The sequence below is a fragment of the Aphelocoma coerulescens genome, chromosome 14 (genome assembly GCF_041296385.1).
Source record: "Aphelocoma coerulescens isolate FSJ_1873_10779 chromosome 14, UR_Acoe_1.0, whole genome shotgun sequence".
Classification (NCBI taxonomy): domain Eukaryota; kingdom Metazoa; phylum Chordata; class Aves; order Passeriformes; family Corvidae; genus Aphelocoma; species Aphelocoma coerulescens.
The window spans coordinates 11538153-11557540 of record NC_091028.1 but is presented as its reverse complement, the minus strand read 5'-3'; the positions used below and the strand labels follow the sequence as shown (position 1 = coordinate 11557540).

Here is a 19388-nt window from a genome sequence, read left to right as displayed (position 1 = left end):
AAACGCAATATTGACAATATACTAAAAAATGAACAGATTGATCAGCCTAACGTGGAAAGGGACTTTTGCACGTATAAGATTTGATAATACAAGTGAGATACAGACACGTGTTGCACGTAATTTACGTTTTCTCTGAAGATCAAATATTTCTTGGCTGGTGCAGAAATGGTTAAGATAGGATCTAGACCTCCACAGGCTGGAATACCTGATTAGAGCAGCCGTGGTACACAGGCTGTTGTGTGCTATATAGAGTCTCTTAACTCTCCTTATTTTTATGTATACAACCACACACACAACAAAATAACATAATAGGCTTGCTGTGTGTTACAGATGGTATCAGGCATCTGCAGTGCTGATAGTGAAACTTTCTGGTGCTGGCAGCCAACTTCATTTAAATAAAAGCCTCGTCTGCTCTTTGTGCCAGCCCACTTCTTCAGTGGCAAACTCTCATATCAGGTTTTTGATGTCAGGCCACTCGTTCTGCCACATAAAACACCTCCCTATTCCCAAGCTTCAAAATAAACAGGAGCTTTATGGTTAATTTTAGCTTCTAAGGACATCTTACTAAATGTTCTCTGCAGGTCTGTCAACACCCCTGAGAATGCAACTGCAGGGCTTTTCAGCATTGTCACTGTACTGAGAGGCAGAATAAATGAGAGAGTGGAATTGACTGGCAGAGTGTGGTGCTGGGGGGGGTGAAGATGTGGTTTGCCATATGACACACAGAAAAAAGTTCACTGTAACTTAACTGTGCTCAGAGACATGAAGTTGTTTATAGTAAGGACTGGACAGCAGAACAGAGCAGCTTCTGTAATGCTGTGGTGGAAGTGGTGGAAGCTCTGGGGAGCCTTTAATAAAAAAAATCAAACAAAACCCCTACCCAATATTGATCAAAAGGTAGATGTCATTGATGCTGCAGATTAATTTATATTGATGTAAAATCACATCTGATTTTTGTGGGTGTGAGCAAGACCTTCTAAGGCTCATACATTTAGCACCTTGGCAGACTTGAGTTAGGTCTGCACTGGCTGTACTCCATGAAATCTGCCCTGTGTGCTGCTGACCTGCAGTGTGCTGGTGTGCAAAGGAATAGGAGCACTCGGGAAGGGAGCAGGAATTTGTCTTCTGATAGCCAGCCCTGTACCCAGCGCTCCTGGTTTGGAATGAATGGCATATTTTGAAGCTGACTCCAATGTTTTGAAATGTGAAGCTGAGGGAGGTACAGTTACAGCACCACCTCTTTGTTTCTCCATGCCCAGTGGATGGGCACCAAGTAACAACCATGTTGTGTTGTCACAAGTATTTAAAAGGTGACTTTGGTGGTGGGCTTCAACAGAGACCCTTCACCTTAATGGTGTTTGTTATAAAAGCCGAGTAATTATATTCTTTTGATTATACCAGGGCTTGGTTTCTGACATCATCTTGCTTGTCATTTGTCTGGAAATAATTGTCAGGATTTTTCTGGATCAATTTTAATATAAGTTTTAGTAGTTGAGGCTTTTCATGTTTTAAATAGATAAGTGAGTTAATCCCTAGTCAGATGTGGATTCAGTTTGTAAATAACTGGTGATAGTGATGGTATTCTGAGAATATCCTTCAGCTTGTTTTTGCAGGCAGTAACGTGAATGAACAGACACTTAGAGCTGGCTTATAGTTGCTGCTGAAAAACTTTAAGAAAGGTCACTTTTGAAAATGCATGTTCCTGACCATTTGTGCTTTGATGGCTTTCTGGAGGAGACTGGAGCAGCTTCTGGTAGGTAGGGGATTTTTTGGCATTGAACTGAGCGGGATTATTATAAGATGCATCCTGCTAAGCTGGGGATAGTAGAATCTGGAGAAGACCTGTTGATAATGTTAATTCTCCAGGCAGGGTGGCAACTTCAGAGAGAGCCTCCTGCTATTCCTGCTGGCTCTCCATTAGCTGATAGAAACACCCTTCTCAGCAGTTTTGGCAATTTCTCCCCTGTTCTTCTATGAGATGCTATTTTGATACTCCATGAATTTATTCCCTGACCTTGCTGCGGTGTTTCATCACACTGAAAAAACAGCAACTGTAATATCTTACCTAGTTTGCTCTCTTTTTCCCTTTTCTGCACTGTTTTACTCAAAGGGGAGAATCTGAAAGTGAAGCTATGCTTGATGTCTCAAATAATTTTTAAAGAGTGAAATCGTAACGTTATTAAAGAGATGTAAGGAATGTAAAATAAAGACATATATACAAAAATACAGCTCTTGATTCTTCACTGCTAATTCTCCAGTGTGAAACAGCCTCCAGTGTTCTCACTTGAATGAAAAATTAACTCAATTTATCCATTTGCTCTGTGACAGCAATTTAAAGGATTGCTAAGAAAGATAAGAACTTGTGGGAAAGATGCGTAGAATAAAATGACTGTTGAAGTTTCACAACATGATATCTGTAGTGCAAACCCTCCTGAAGGTTTTACTTTTAACATCCACTTATTGGAGCCTAAAACTAAAATGCTCATCTTCTTCTGTGTGCTTTTAAAGAAGACAATGTATGAACCAAACCAGCATTTTGTAGTTCTTTGGGTTGGGCTTCTGGGATCTCTTTTCCTTTTTAGCCTTCCTTATCAGCCTGGGGGTGTTTATACTCCTTCCCTCCCACCACCTGCTTGGCTGAGTTTTATTCACTGCCTTTTCCTGGGATGGGCAGTGGCCGAGAGCTTGCTGTTCTCAGTGCTGTGAGGGGGGATGTCTGCAGGGACTGAAGGATCACAGATATTTTCTCTGTGTGCCTGCTGCTGGCAGGGAGAAGAATCCTAGAAGTTTGGCCAAACTTTGCCATGAACATTGCCGTCTTCAAAAGGAGTTTGCTAAAATACCTACTTGAAAATCTGCCTCTGTGTGGAAGTGTTTCTCAATTTGTTTGAACCGTGATGAAATGGCATAGAGGGAAGCCCTGTGCAACTGTGCTCAATAGAAACATTCATTACAGCTAATTTACTTGGTGCTTTTAAGAGACATAGCTATTCATAAGTTGTGGTTTTGCCTGATGCTGCTGGTAGTATTTGTTTTAAGTAGATACACTTGCCTGCACACGCTCTTCACCCATCTGAAATCTTGTCTGGCTGTGTTGGAAACCTTGTTGTAAACTTGGTGATCTGCAGTGTTAGGCAAAGCCCAGTGTAACCTGCGTGCCTTCTCATTAAGGGAAAAAAATCCTTTATCGTGTGTACAATTCCGGCTAAACAGTAACAAGGAGCATAAAGAAAAGGTCTTGTCTGTGACAAGGAAATGGCAATTTTGAATTTTCCTGAAGCACTGTCCTTGTTCAGCCATCTTACTGCACTTGCTTTCTCAAAGGCCGTTCAGTGAATAAGCTCAGGAAGCACAAAGGTACTAAAAAGCATTGATTTTGCAGCATGCAGAGCCTGTGTATCCCAGCTGAGATAACCACAAACCCACTCCTACTCCTGCAGACAGGACCTGCCAGTTGCCATGGGAGGATTGCCATGGGTACACAGCCACAGGAAGCTCCTGTTGGAATGCAGAAAACATTTTTGGTCTTTGTTTTGTCCCCTTGTGCACAGCGAAGTGACTTAGGGTTTGAAATAATTAGGCTGAATTTTAAAAAGACATGGTAACTTCTCTGATTGAGGAAGTTCTGAAAATTTCCAGCCTGAAAGTATCAGCATGTGGCTGATGTGATTTGCCTGATAAAGACCAGAGCTTTTCTCAAAATGAATGAATTGCAGTTTGTTTTCTGAAAGGAGAATGCAGTGTTTGGATCATGTGATGCTTAAATCTGAGTCTGTGGTTACATGCTCTGTCTTTTTTTATAGTCTGTTATAAATCTGCAACATTTTTGCTGGTACCTTCTTCTTTCCTTCGTCTACTTGATAATTTTCCCCTCCACCTTCTTTGTGTTGGTGATGCCAACTGGAAGGCAAGCTAAGGGATCTGATCTGCCTGGCAACTTACTCCCAACAAAAAAGGAAATTAATAATTCTTCCAATTACCTGGTTTGCCTTGCTGTGCAGAGGTTTGGGTACTGTTGGCATGAGGGTGATACTGAGAGAAAATGGCAGAAGAGAAGGAATGGTGGTGAAGGAAATGCCTCTTACAGCAGAGAATCAGATTCAGATTGTGTTAAAATAAATCTACGTGAGATTGAATGACACAGTTGATATCTCTTGAGAGAGGTTATTTTTAAGGCCGAGGAAACCAGTGAGCCATCTACATGAAACACAGAATTTTGCCCAGTTTCCCATTACTTATGCAGCAGGTCCAGGAAAGATGAGGATTTCCAGCTAACTCAGATGCATTTCAGGGGAAGGACAGAAAATCCTTCCAGTAATCTGGAATCACTGGGTAGTTGATAATAATTCCATTGGATCAGATATAAGGAGTTCCTGATGACTTCAGTGTGAGCTTGCCTTTACTAAAACCGGGCTTACATTATTTCTAGTACAGGAACAATACCTAAGGCTTGGGTAAATGCCAGGGACCCCAGAACACTGCTGTTCAGCTACTTGGGCATCTGGTGGAACATGGCAATGGAAATAGTTGGGAATAGTTGGAATAGTCTTTTTCCAGAAAAAGTTCCCTGCAGAAGAAAATTTAAATTCATGAAGTAGAAGTAAAACCACTGTCTTTTGAATTGAACTAATTATTTCAAACATGAGCTCACTCACATATGCACACAGGGAGTTCTGGTTCAGTCTTGGCTGACAGATGAACTCCTTTGTGTATCTGCAGTGTGAAGCATGACAGCATATATTAAATACAGTGAGTGTGCTGCAAAGCATGCAGGGCAAGTGATTTGTGAGTTCAGGGTAACTCTGAGGTTAGGAACCAGTCCTCCAGATCTGAACTCATGTGGTGACTTAGAGAATAGTTATGACCAAACATTACAATGGGTTGCTCTGTCATTGGAGCAGTGGGGGAGATCACTGTACTCCTTTATTTGCAGATGATCTCAGTACTTTTTAAATCTAGTTTTCTGTCAGTTATGTTACAAAGAGTAACAGTGATTTTTCTAGCTTTTCCTCTCACTGAACAATAGTGGATAATACCAGAGGCATTTTTGCAGGGAGCTCTGCAGTTTCTTTCCTTGCCCTGCTGCTGTTTGGCAAATTGCTTGTCTTCCTTTTCTTCAGATTGAGTTGATTTACTTCAGGAAGAACAAAAGTGGATTCTGGACTTCACCATTTACTTGCAACCCTTTGCTTATCTTCATGTATACAACAAATGATTTTACCAGCCACGAGGTATTTCACTGTGTGTTTGATAAAGGACATTATGGGTAGGTCTTCAATAGGATTTCTGTGCTAAAACTGCTCAGAGCAGTAGAGCAGTTGAAAGGGAAATAGCAAATGCTGAAAACTCTGTACTTTTAGACTGCAGTAATCTCCAAAATGAACCAAGCACTCTTAAAACTGTGGTGGTTACACTGTGTATGTCCCGTAGCCTGTAGAGATGTGTAAGGAGAAGCATTATAGTGACTCTTAAATTGCCATGGTGATAAGCACATGCTCGTTTTGTGAAGTGTATTTAGACTAAAAAGAATAAAATATATCTGTCTTCTTTCCTGCAGAACTGTCTGTAGTGTCAGTTCAATTGACTTTCTTGTTTGGAATGCAGATAGCACTACCCAAGTGGATGATATAACTGTTTTCTTATTTGTATTGCTTACCAAGTGCTATTTACGGGAAAAGATTGTAGGGTAGGGAGTGGAACAGGAAATGTTGGATGGTTTTATTATTATTATTATTATTTTATTACAAAGGAGGGGTGAATAGTACCTAATCTCCGGTGACAGCTCAGACAGCTTTCAGAGCTTGTTGTATGGTTTTATGACAATCATTCAAACTGATACTCATTTTAATTCACTTGTGATTGAAAGGTGATTTTTGTACTTGTGCTTTTGCACACCTTGCTGCTTCAGACAGCTTAATTCCAGCAACATAATCATTTTGAGCAAAATACTTGTGTTGATTATTCCCGTTGGGGTGTAAGGGTCGAGTTTATTTTTGTGAAGGTAGAGAACATTGATTTGATTATTTAGTTACTGAAATGGGAGATATCCTTCTCAATATTTTGCAGTTGAAGTGTTTTGTGCTAGGTGATGCAGTGAGGCTTTGTGCTATAGAAAAGCTGAAGTTCTGAAAAGCGTTACTGTCCCTGGGCAGAGTGCAGCATCACAAAGCAACAAGTCTTGGTCAATAAATACTCCCGGATCAGCTGTTGCAGAGGTCACAGCAATTCTCAGAGCCTTGTTTTTGAAGAAATTAGAATCTCAGGTAGTTCTTGTCTCAGTTTGCTTATCTCTCTGTGGGCAGACCTTCAGGGCTTAGATACATGTTTAGTTAAGTGAAGCAAACTCTTATCTTTTTCTAACCAAATTTAGTTTCATTTTTGGTGCACAGGTGCTTAAACTTTCCCAGTGAGTCTTGTATGTTGTCCAAGGCACGTCCTTTCACACTGCTTCAAAGGGTTTTGTGAATAGGGAGTGGATTTAGGATTTTCATAGATGCAGGCTTGTGGTTCTTTGCTTAGCTGGTTACAGAAGATGAAGAAAATTAGTTACAGGAGGTAATTGGGCACTTTTCTGTAATGGCTGCTCTGCACAGCACCTGCGCATTGATTGTAGTCTGAAATTTTGGTATTTATGGTACACATTCGCTGAAAGGGTGACAAGTGTCCACCTTGCCCTCCAGTAGAATTATGTCAGGTATCTTGAAATAGCTGGTAATAGCCTGACAGAGATGACTGACAGCAAATTCTCACTTTTACTGAGAAACACAACGTAATTTTGGAATTTTGTGTGTGGAAATGGTACTGTAATCTTTGGGGTGAGCTATGTGTAATTGGCACAAAACAAACGATTTTCAGAGAAATTACAGGGGACAGAGAAACAGCTGTTTCATGGGGGGGTTGGGATTTTTTCTCTTTTACAAGGGTTTTTGTGGGCATTTTTGGTCAAACTTTAGCTAGTAATGACACAGTTCTGTTTCATCGTGACGTGCTGCTGTGATTAGAGCTCTGGCTGGCCACCTCTGCTGAATCCAAGGTATTTATTGATGGTAGAGATTAACTGCTTCATCCTCAAGAGTTGGACTACTGTCCCTTCACATCACAGAATCACAGAATTGTTTAGATTGGAAAGGACCTCTAAGATCATTGAGTCCAACCATTTCCCCAGCACTGCCAATGCCACCACTGAACCATGTCCCCAAGTGCCACATCTACATGGGGACAGTGATTCTGCCTTGGGCAGCCTGTTCCAGTGCTTGACAACCCTTTAGGTGAAGAAACAATTCCTAATGTTCAATTTAAACCTCCCTTGGCACAACTTGAGGCAGTTTTTTCTTGTCCTGTTGTTTGTTACTTGGGAGTCTGGGCCCTCCCTGGTTGCACCCTCCTGTCAGGGAGTTGTGGAGAGCAAGAAGGTCCTCCCTGAACGTCCTTTTCTCCAGGCTGAGCTCCCTCAGCTCCTCCTCAGGGACCTGTGCTCCAGACCCTTCCCCAGCTCTGTTCCCTTCTCTGGACATGCTCCAACCCTTCAATGTCCTTCCCGAATTGAGGAGCCCAGAGCTGGACACAGCATTTGAGGTGTGGCCTCACCTGACAGTGGACAATCACTGCCCTGGTCCTGCTGCTCGCACGAATGCTGCTGCAAAGTCTAAGTGGTGGTGGGAAAGGCTGAGATATTGAGTGTCAACTGAGTGGTTACAGTATCTGCATGTTTAAAAAGGAAAGGGGCCCTTGCAGCAGAGGGAGACAGTCATGCTTAAGCAGGTTTTTGAATGAAACCTGGAACCTGTGGTACCATTGGATTCAAACTGTAAAAAGTGGTATTTTTAACAGAACACCTCTTGCAACGTTTCTTGCTCGACCTGCATCTCAGCACTGTACCACAGATGCTACTGGTGCAGTTATACCCCCAACATTCAGGAATAACAGGATTTAATAAATTATGACGAGATAAAGTAGACGAAGATGGTACCAACTTGCTGATTACACCACAAGTGTAACAGTTCCAGCTTACTTTTCTGGTTATTCCTTTTGCATGATGAACTGGAATGTTTATATATAACGTAACATACTACATTATGTTTATATATATAACATTTTATATATATATATATAATTCCAAGTTTTATATATACATTATTGTATATTTTTTATATATGTTTCACCTTGGCTTTCTCATGATTTGTCTTCTTTTTGTCACTGTGCTTTTCCTCCATGTAAATGTACAAGCATAAATCCAGCACAGTTTCCTGCCTCCTTTTAAAATCTTTAAATAGCCTTTTCTTGCTGTCATGGAGCAGATCTTAGCAGAAGTCATTTGGTGTTAACAGCACTCAGGGTGCTTTAACAAAGAAGTCAGTGACTGTAATAGCTTCTATTGAACCTGGTACTATGTTTTGGCAATTGCTTCTCCGTTCCCTTTGCAACTGTGAGTAAAAGGTGCTTTGAGGAGGAGGAGAATGTCTGCTTTTTATAGAGCCATGCAGGGTATGCAGTCATTTTGTTGGGGCTTTTTCCCTAACCATCCTTCCTGAAGTCTGCTGTAGGGTGACTGTTTATGTAAAGTCTAGTGTTTCCTAGCACATTATTTTCAGACTCTATGTAGATGAAATGCTTGTGGTCACTGTCACTGGTTCACCACATGAAGGATGCCTTAATAGCATGGGAGCTGTGCTGTCAGTGGGAGGAGCTCGTCCAGGAAACTTTTGGAAAAATCTGTCTTGTGTAAAACAAGCAAACAAAATTCTAGCAACATCTTTTGTGTGACTGTAACCATGTGTGGAATGTGCACTCCTTCTCTTCCCCTTGGTCTCCAATGTATATATAGCATGCATTGAGCCACTGCTATGGATTCTGTGCACTCCAGCAGGCAGCACGGAGCCAGCAATCCATTTTTCTCCTGCCTGTAATCTAAGAAGGCAAGAATTGTTTCTGTGCAGTTTGTGGAGGTTGGGGAGGCTGGTTTTGTGTCTTTAGTTTTAATACAAACTAAAAAGAAAAAGCTTTCTATTCTCACTGCCTTGCAAGGCATCCTAGAGAAATTAGAACCCTTTCCCACAAGGAATTATGTATGTGCCATGCTGTAACTGTGAGTTCAGACCATATGGTTTCTATGGCCAGGGACTGATTGCAGCACATACCTGTCTGTAGCAGGTTATTGAGTAAATTCAGCAGATCTGTAACTGAGGCAGGCTCTTCCTGCCAGTAACAAGACCAAAGATTTTGCAGACCATTAATTCATCCATCTAATCAGCTGGAAATTTCAGAGGTGCTTGAAAGAGTTGCCTCTTGGGCACCCTTGGAAATACCAGTTAACTCCATTATGCTTTTTATGTTGAGTCTAATCTGTGCTTTCGGATTGATCTTTTTCTCATCACGAAAATGTTAAGCAGGAGTAAAAATTGTTATTGCATCTTTGATAGGAATCATGCAACATGGATCAAATAGTATAACTCAGTTTACATAACCTGAAATATATACAGTAATCTTAAGGAATGCATGCTCAGATCTGCTTGGGTTGTCTGTCTTGTCCAGCTTATCTTCTGTAGAAGTGTAATTCTCAAAGGCTTAAGTCCTGCACTAATGTGCCTCACTCCTAAATAGGACTACCTGATATAATTTGAGGTTATCCTCTTGGTTGGAAGGAGGGTAATTAAGGGAACAATAGAAAAGCTCATTAAAACTGTATTCAGGTTCAGTGTCATGAAAAGTGAGCTTCCTGTGACAAGATGATTCCAAAATCATGTTTTTCTGATTCCTCACTGACATGGTTCCCCAGCATTAGGCTGTGTTGATTTGAAGCAGTGGCTTGGGCTGTGCTGGTGCCCCTGTTTGTGTTGCTGCGGTGGTTGTGATAGACTGGAACAATAACCTTAATCCCAGGCACCTTCTCACCCCTGAGGGAAGGGAGGAGTTCTGCAGGAATTTACAGTCTGCTTTGCATTGCATTTCCATTTCTTGGGTCTCAGGTTTTTACATCAGGAAAAGCATAAATTCGGCTACATTACCCCCAGCTTGGCTTTTCAGGCAGTGTCAGTACTGAAGCCAGCACAGAGCAAGCTGCAGGACTTTCTAAAGCTGTGAGCACCCTTACATGTATCCACTCCCTGGTTTTCCTGGGACTGGTTCCTTACAAAATGGCCATGTTCGTGCTAGTTACCATAATCCACAAAAGCTGGTTGTACATCCTGGGTTCTGCTTCAGTGAACTGGGAAGCCTGTCTGTCTAAAAACAAAATCACAGCAGCCAACAAATTGTTTGCTTGTGTAGTCAGCCCGGGCTCTGTTTCTCTCCCCTGGTTGTAGCCTGAGATTGCGGGTAAATCACATGGCTGGATCGGGTGGCTCTGGGGAGGCTCACAGGGAAAAGCACTGCTGGATGGGCTTTTTCACCACGTTTGCTGCCTTAGTTTAGACTTCACATTTCAGGTTGACTCATGATTTTGGGAAAGTAACAGGTTTTCTTGAGATTGCCCGCACTCACAGGCTGATGGGACAGCCTCTCACGGTGGTTTGGTGCAGGTATCACTTTTTAGCTAACGTTGCTGCAGCGTCAGTGAGTGTAGTAGAGTTAAGGAGTTACTTTACCATCACCTCAGAGCAATTTAAGAGATATGGATCTTGCATTACTGGGTCCTTCTGAAAAGGAAGGCTTAAGTGGCAGTGGGCTAGAGCTCGTTATTGCTGTGAGGCTGCAGTGGGGGATCTCCTGGCCTCGGCAGTGCTGCAAAACAGCCTTAGGGCTCTGTGCAGTCAGGCCTGTTGATCAGCAGCAGGCTGGGATTGCACTGAACACTGTTGAACAGGGACTGATTTGTCCTTGACTCAGATGTTGGAAAATGCTGAGCAGTTGGTGTTACAGCAGAGAATTCCATCGCTCTCTGACAGGCAGCTCAGCTTTTTCCCTGATAAGGGCTTGAGAAATGATGAGGCTTTGTTCATACTGGTTTTGAGCCTTAGTCCATGTGATGCTCATTGCAAATGTATGTACTTTGAGCTTTTTCACTTCAAGCAAATCCATGTAGCAGTACAAAGCTTAAAATCCAGGGCAGTGGCTCAACATCCTTGTTTCAGGTTCATCTCAGGAGGTTGGTGCCTGCTGCTGGCAGACACTGCAAGGCACGGACACTGCTGTTTTGAACTATGCCTTCATGTTGAGTCTGCGGGGAACCCTGTTTAGAAGGGTTAGATAAACACAATTAGGCTGCATTGCCAGCAATGATGTTCTTATTTAATGCATTAATGAGTGCAGGTGGCAGGACCTCTGAAGTGAATTAAATGCAATGCAAACTCCTGCTGTACTAGCAGAGCCATTGTGAGCCACTGAATGCTGAGCCAGCTCATTTGAGAGATGAGGTGGGAGATGGGAATGAGCTTCCCATGCCTGAATGATAATTTTGAGCATTATCTTACAGCACAGTCAGCTTGTGCCAAAGAACCAAGAGCAATCGAGTGTGTTTTAGAGCTGCATTTCTGTCAATAGCAGCATTAAGATAAGGTGGTCACAAAAAACAGATTGACTTGTTTGTCACCTTGTTCTGTTACCTGGTAGGATTCAATAATGCACTGGTTAAAAGAATTCTGCTCAGCCCACACCAGCACTTACAGTGCTAGAACAACATCACCCAAATCTCCTCTTTTCCTTCTATAGGCAAGATGCTGGAATCCAGCACAATTACTGTGCTCTGCTGGCCTTTCCCACGGTGAAACCTGGTTTTTATTTCCTGCTGCTTTAACCTTAGTATCAGTGAAATGATCCCTGGAAAGCTTGTATTGATTGCACATGATTGTCTAATTAAAGTGCAATAAGAAGAATTGCAGAACACTCACTCTCACAGCCCTGTGCTCACTGTAGACACTGGAAATTAGAAAGCTTTCTGTTCAGATATGGAAAATGTCACTGCTTATTTCCTTTTGAATTTCCCAGCATCTCCTGAAGGCTGCACTTGTAGATATATTATTTTTTTTTTTCCTGAATAACAATTGGAAAGAAGTGTTACTTAGAGAAGAAATGAGGCCCCCACAGGCTTGCTGAGGCCCTGTTCTAACCCAGGTAGCTGCAACCCTAAAGGGAGGCACTTCTAAATGAATATATGTTAATCTGAAACCTGCTAGATGATCCTTTAGCATCATGTGCACCAATATAAATAGATACCAATTACACAATGTATAGAGGCAAGTCTTTAAATAAAGCTCTCTGGTCTTACCTGGAGGCTGTTTGTTGCTCTTTCTGGACTTTATGGCTGTTTTGCACCCTGTTGCTTGTGGTTTGATGCTTTCTAGTGACTTGGATCTTCCTGAGATGTGTGCAATGAGCTAATTAAAAATAGATCCTAGTCCTTGATACATTTCAGGAACCCAAGAGTTTGTTGTTACAGGAGTGCATCTTGCTTAGTCACGGATTGAATACATGGCCTTGAGGAAATCACTGAACTTACCCAAACCTTCAGTTTGCATCTAATCACTAAGTGATCTATGATTCACTGTGATATATTTACAGAGCTTTATGAATGATCAGTAAATCAACCCAAGACACTGGGCAGAAAGATGCTGAATGGTGGACTCTGAATTAATTCATCAATTGCATACAAAACCTCTTAAATACGTTCAGTATCATCCATGAAACTGACTTTTCCCTTTCTTTTCCTTCCAGATGTACTTTCCGATTCCCTAGCACGGTTATAAAGATCCAGTTCACATCTTTATACCATAAAGAGGAAGTAAAAGAGGAAGCCTCAACACATCCCCTTCGGCCACTTTACCCTCAAATATCACCGCTGAAGATCCACATCCCGGAGCCGGATCTCCGGAGCGTGGTCAGTCCCCTCCCATCCCCCACAGGCACTATCAGGTAAGATGTTCATTCTCCAAAATGTGTTCTCTGACATCAGTCTGTCAGCCCTGTTTCGTTTGGAATCCTTGCTGCAAGAAATACCCCATTAAAAATAACTAGTTAAATCTCTGATGTTCAAAATGATTGAAGACTGCTAAAAAACGTTACGGTGGCTGGCAGTAGGGCACAAAGGATTTGTTTAAGAGCTCAGAGGGTTCAAGGAGAAACGTGAGTGTAAGTTTCACACTATAGAGTTACATATAGAGTCTATCTTTGGCAGTGGAATTAGAAATATTTATTGAGAGCTACCTATGTGCATGGAGAAAAGAAAGCAGGCATATACTTTCTATCTTAAGACTGCCTGCTTTATTTTTATCTCAGTAATATTCTGTTGTTGCTGGGTGGTGCTGCTGTTATCTGAAGTTAGGGACAAGGGTGGCCATTGGCACGTGGTTTCCTGGGAATGGAAGGAAATGGGGGTAGGATGCTGACCATGTACTGAGGGGCTGTAGCAATCTGAATGTACATCTGGGCGAGTATCCTGTTTTGTAAATGATCTGATTCGTGGATGTGCAGTAGAAATAAACTGAACATCAAGTTACTGTATGGAATATTTTCTTTTCGGCAAAGACTTGAAGTTACAGATTTTCATTGAAATCTTTGTAAAAAGGTATAATATGCAAATCCCTTCTGACAGCACTAATTCAGTGAGTAGTATTCAAATTTACATGGCTGAGACTGAGACTTTAGTGTCACAATGAAGCTGGTTTGGGTTTGCATGATCTGGAGGCTTGTTTGGGTTTTTCCGACCGTCTTACAGAGCTGCACAGATGTGCAGTGCAGATATTCTAGAAAGAGGGGGCTGGAGGTAGCTGTGGTTTTAGTCCTCTGTTCAGGCACTGCTTTTAGTTTATATTTAACCTTCTCTTTTTAGATGAAGCTTGTTGCTGGGAGGGGAGGGGGATGGTTCCTTTGCCAGCATATGGTAGTTAGTTTCCATTCAGTCATCTTGTGCAAAGCAGCACAGTGTGGTTTGTGTTACTAACAGAGGCTGTATCTTTTGACTCTGGCATATGCCTGCCACTGGTATTTGATTCCCTGAGAATGTTTCTTTTGCATAAGGAGAAAGTGGAAATAGTAGTGTTGAATTGTGCTCAGCCCCTAACGCAGTGTTTACTAAGGGTGATTAATGATTGCATCCATTTGTCTTGAGCAGAAGCTAATCCAGCCAAGTCTTCAGAAACCTCAAAAGACATCTGAGGTTTCGCTTGCCAAAGCCCTTTCATTTCCGAGTTCCGCTTACAGAGGAGGGGCTGACACGTTTGTAAACATCCCTGCTCAGCCCCTTCAGCCTGCCCCTCTACCCCAGCAGGGTCTTGCAGCTCTCCCCTGTGGGCCAGGCTTTGGGAAGTGATTTGGGTGTTTCTGCCCGAGAAGGGAATGCTCCTTTGGGAGCATGTAGCTATGCATTCTGGCCATCTGGCTTCCAGGACAGCTCTCTGCACTCTTGGTGGCTTCACAGTGCTGGGTGAGCCTGGCACAGCGTCCTCTCTTCCTTCCCAAAGGCAGGGCTGGGAGGGCTGGTGGAGCTCAGCGTGGAACTCAGACCCCTCTCCCATTGTGGCTTTGGGAGGTGGTTGCTGGGTTCTCCTCCTCCTCCTTCCTCTCCCCCTTCTAGTATTTACTTTCCTAATTTGGTGCGTTTGCCTTGCTCCTCCCTGATTGGCCCATGGAAAATTATTGCAGTTTGGAAATCCTGGGCAGGGTGAAATTTCCTTTTTGGAAAGTGGCTCCTGGCCCCCTTTTCCTGCCTCCGCCCTGGTGTAGGACATGGGCTGTACCTGCACTCTCCCCACCAGATCCAGCCCTGCCCTCCTGACCCCCAGCCCTGCTCTGCCTCCCTGTTTACACTGCAGCTTGCTTCCCTGCAGGTTCTCTCCTGCAAGCTTCTGGGGTTTTTTCCAGCCTATTTATTTTCTCTCTGCAAAGTGCAGTGCCTAGAGAGGGAATGAGCTTTAGTTAAACAAAACCAAACCTGCCACCCTCAGCAGCTTTGGAAAGCAAGATTCCTGCTTGCTCCTGGGGAGAAATGTGCTCACTGTTTTCTCAGCTAGGTGTTTTGTCTCCAGGAGGGGCCGTGTGTGTGGATGTGTTTTGAATGCTGTTGTACAGCTGTAAGGGAAAATGTTGGTTGGCAGCATGCTGTGAGGGTTACAAACAGGCATGGATTATTTCTTCCTGCTTTGAGTTCAAAACTCCTTTTTATAAAAATCAGACTTGCGTGTTCCAGAAAGGAAAAGGCCACTGTGGTTTTAAGAACTCAGCAGAAGCAGCCTGCCATTTTGCATAACATATGAAAGGGCAGAGTAGCACCAAATCACGTCTTAGTAGGTTCAAGGCATAGAAAAGCTCTGTGAAAATCATGTGGGGTTTGGTTGAATTCAGCTCTACCTTTTGGGAGATAAAACAGAGTCGCAATTTCAGGAGTTAAGGAGCAGCCTATCAGTACATGACTTTAAGTTTCTGCACCTTGAGTTCAGAGGATCCTCTTTGAGGGACAGTGGTTCCACAAAGTTCCTCACCTATGCTGCAAACACTTACCTTTGCCTGATTTTGTGATAAATGCTCAATATCTACGTGTATGTGACTCTGTGTTACAACCCAATCCCCAGGGTGGCTTCTGCTTGGGTTATTGTCACATTCACAGAGACAAGTTGTGATGCAGGACTCTTTTCCTGGTCTCAGTCCTGCAGAGTTGGAGTTTAGATTTACAGTGTTCTGTTTCCTTTTTACTGTAGTCCAGTCAGTGTTAGTGGCCCTGTAGTAGTAACTTAACTCAGTTTACCAAATAGCATCTCTCTGCAGCCCTGCCCCTCAGAGCTGGGGTGGTTTTAATATTTATGGAAATTAAATTGTTTCTCTGTACTTGTTTCCCTATTCTAAACAGCAGTTATGTTCTCGGTGAGATTAGATAGATAGATATACACACACATACACACACACACTACAATACAGAAATACTAAATGTCCTGCTATGGAGGTCGGTACTATCATTCATATTTTACAACTGCTACTTCTGCCTTATCTCTGCACCAGAATAACTTTGGGCTTGAATGCTTTGTCTTGTATTTGTTTGGGTTTTTTCACAGAAAGGGCACGGATTCTTAGCTCACATACACAGTCTTTATCAGTAAAAAAATGTCTTTGACATGTAGGAGTAAGAGTCCTTAGGACCCTGTGAGAACCGCTGCTTGAAAAGTGCCTGGTGAGGTTCAGTGTTAACAGCTAAACTGGTACATATTTGTGTGTGAACCCGAATTTGTATTTTAACTGGTAGTACTTAATGTGCCTGCCCATGTTTGGCTGTTACTAGCAGGGTTAATAACTAGTTTACAATGTAGTTAATGGTATGAATCTTGAAAGATCAGCTTCTTTTGTTCTATAAGCTTGATTAGTAAACCAGAAGATGTGAGCTGAATTGCTTGGTTTCATAAGCTATGGTCCTTTTTTCACTAAGAGAAATGAGTTCAGTAACACATTGCATGCTCTGATAGCGGATTACTCAGAGGTAGCTGCAATTATCTTGACTTAGCCACCAACTTGTTTTGTGGCCTTTAACAGGTCATTTAAATTCATTGTCTGATTTTTATGCATGCATAGTGTAATTACTACTTCACAAACGTGTGTAGTAGATAAATTATGTATTGAGCTTTCATTCAGTAAAGCTTGACAAGAGTGTGTGTGAACCATGTTCCAGCAGACCTGCAAATGCTAGCTGTGCTTTGATCCAGACTTGGCTTAGAAAGAAGGGGGGCTTTTTAATGGGCTCTAGGATTGCACTGCTGTTTCACAGCTTTGGGATTTACTCTGAACTTGCACATTTACTCTGAAGGTGTGTAGGGGGAAGCTGGATGAAAACTGGCTTCAGTGGATGCACTCACTCACTGGAGCAGGATGCATAAATATTCCCTGCTCCATTTCATTCAGGCTTTGCCTCTTCCCAGAGCACTGTGAGCCACTGAACTGAAGCGCTGCTGAAGAGCTCCAAGGCAGGTTTTTTGCAGGCTCTTTTGCATCGTCTCGGTTACACATTACTTCCTGCGCTCAGGCAGAATGCACAGCTCAGGCAACTCCCATAGTTGGACAGAGTGGTGATTATTTTTAATCACCCAAGTCTCCAAACCACAAGCCAAGGAGGGTGATGCATATACATCACATAAGAGAAGCAACAGTCTATGCTGGGTTGGGGAGCTCCTACGCATGTTTATTGCAGATAATGGACCGTGTGCTAGAGGAGATGTGCCAAGCCGTGTGCTGGAGGAAGGGTTGCAGATGTCACCAGCTACAGGAGTACTTCCTCTTCCCCAAAGAGTATAAAATGTTCACTGAATCCACAGTCAGAGTGAAGTCACTTCCTTTCCAGGGAACCACTGGAGCACTGACGAATAATAACAATTTCACCTTTTGTGGATAGCTCACTTTCTCTCACTTGTGGCTTGTTCGACAGCTTTGGTTTTCTTCAGCATTAAGCAGGCAGGGTAGCTCTCAGATTTCTCCTTTCACATCAAAATCCAGCTTGGTTTGGCAGTCTCACCACTTGTGATCGCTTCTGAAACCTGTCTGAAACATGCAACGTGCAAGGACTTGCCTTTCTTTGAGTTACGATTTTGGGGCTAGGCTGGGGAAGGTGAGAGCAGTGGAGGATTCTCAGCCATTCTTGCTGATTGGTGTATCGTGGAAAGGCTTGTTTCGCAAGTCCAAGGGCTGTACTTTGACCTGATTCTTGCTTATTGCACATAAAAAGCGTCCCTGTATCTTCATGCCCTTTTTTGCAGGCTCATGAAGTGGAGTATTGGGGTAGTCAGAGGTTTGTGCTATATCTCTAACCATAGTCCCTGTGCCCAGGGCAACGCACCTCCAGCTTGCATTCAAGGAAGAGACTGGGGAGAATTTTAAGAAATAGTCATTTTTTCTCTGTACCCAACAGGGGCTTAAAAAATGCCCAGTCAGACTGGAATCTGTATACTGGCAGCATTGCCAGGGCTGTAACTCTTATCCCTGCTGTGTCTCTATACCTGCTTCACAAATGTGCACATGGGAATTTTTCAAAGGCACTGCTGTGTGCACACCATATCCTAAACCAACAATGGTTTTGTTCTTCTTCAGCAGTACAGATTCCAAGTCAGGTGAACAATTTTTTTATGGGATCCCAGGTAATCTTTCTTCTTTGTCATAGAAAGGATAGGTGCTTCTTCCACATACCTGGCTTAAATTTAGCCTCCGTAGCTTGATCCCTCAATTGAGTAATAGGGCAACTTCCCTGCATTCTAGTACCGCCTCTCCTTCTGGTGAAGTTGGCACTGGAATTTGGGAGTGTTTCTGTTTCCAGATTGTTCACAGACTTGTAATATGACCATAAATAAATAATGTAAGCACTTGTTGCTTCATTTTTATTTTTATTACCCCCTAGTCCATAAAATGTGCCTAGTATTGAGAGACTGCGGAAACCTTTACATGAGAATCTCAATGTGCCCAGGGAACAGATCCATCTAGCACAGTGTTCTACCTCAGACATGGGTATCTTGGAGGTCAAATAAGAACACAGAAAACAGAGTAATGCTGACTTAGGTGTAGTTTGCCTCCATTTTCTTGGACAGGAGACTACCTTGGAGCAGGAACTTCCTGACTGTCTTACAAAGCCCCTGATAGCTTCCCTGTCTTTCCCCTTCCCCAAGAACTTGTGTACTGGCCTTTTGCATTCACACAGAGTTTATAATCAGCCCTGTCTTACAGGATGTCATTCCACAGTGTAACCACAGAAGCAGAAGCACTTTCTTTTGTTTTGGACATGCTGCTTAGTTTCATTTTGTGCTCACCATCTCTTCTGTTGCAAGAGGCCAGGAGCTAAACACGTCCTCTTGGCTTTGTTTTCATAGCTCTGTCACTTTGCACCTCAGCTTCTGTCTTAAACAATTTTTTCTTGCATGAAATCCATTCCATGTCTCCAGTCGGCCTACTTATCCCTGTCAGTACCTTCTCTGGATCTGCTCTATCCTTTTTTTTTTTTTTTTTTTTTTTTTTAATTAGAGTGGACAAGCAACACAGAGTGTCCTGGTGTGAATGCACCGTGCACACTGTGGTACGTACTATTTTTGCAGGCTGATTCTTTGGTTAAACAAACTGATTGTGGACATTCCAATAGCAATGGAGCACGTTGTACACACTCTTCAGCAGCTTAGAGTTAATTGCTGCTAGCAAGTGCTGTGAACTTACAGGCTGGGTTCCTCTTGGCAGGAGTTGAAAGTGAATCGTGGTGCTACAAAGAACGTTCAAGCCCCGTGTTTAAAAGGCATCCTGCCACTTACGTGGGTGAGTGTATTGCAGACACTGCCTTCAGCCCTCATCTTTCTGGCCTTCCTGCCAAAGAAGGGTTAAGTCTGAAATGGAAAACGTGCTGCAGAGAACTGGTGTGATTCAGCACGTGGTTGTAGGGTTGTAGTCTGATTCTAAAGCTGAGTGACTGTGGCTCAGTGGCTGCCTGCAGTCAGTGTTTCAAGTTG

At 42.8% G+C, this 19388-nt stretch overlaps 1 protein-coding gene across 1 annotated transcript in view; it reads left to right on the top strand.

Moving 5' to 3' along the window:
* FOXK1 (forkhead box K1) overlaps positions 1-19388 on the top strand; it is a 56676-nt gene that overhangs the window by 13826 nt on the left and 23462 nt on the right. The window contains exon 2 of the mRNA XM_069029593.1: positions 12649-12846. Within this exon, the coding sequence (XP_068885694.1) occupies positions 12649-12846 (198 nt within the window). The remainder of the gene's footprint in view (positions 1-12648; positions 12847-19388) is intronic.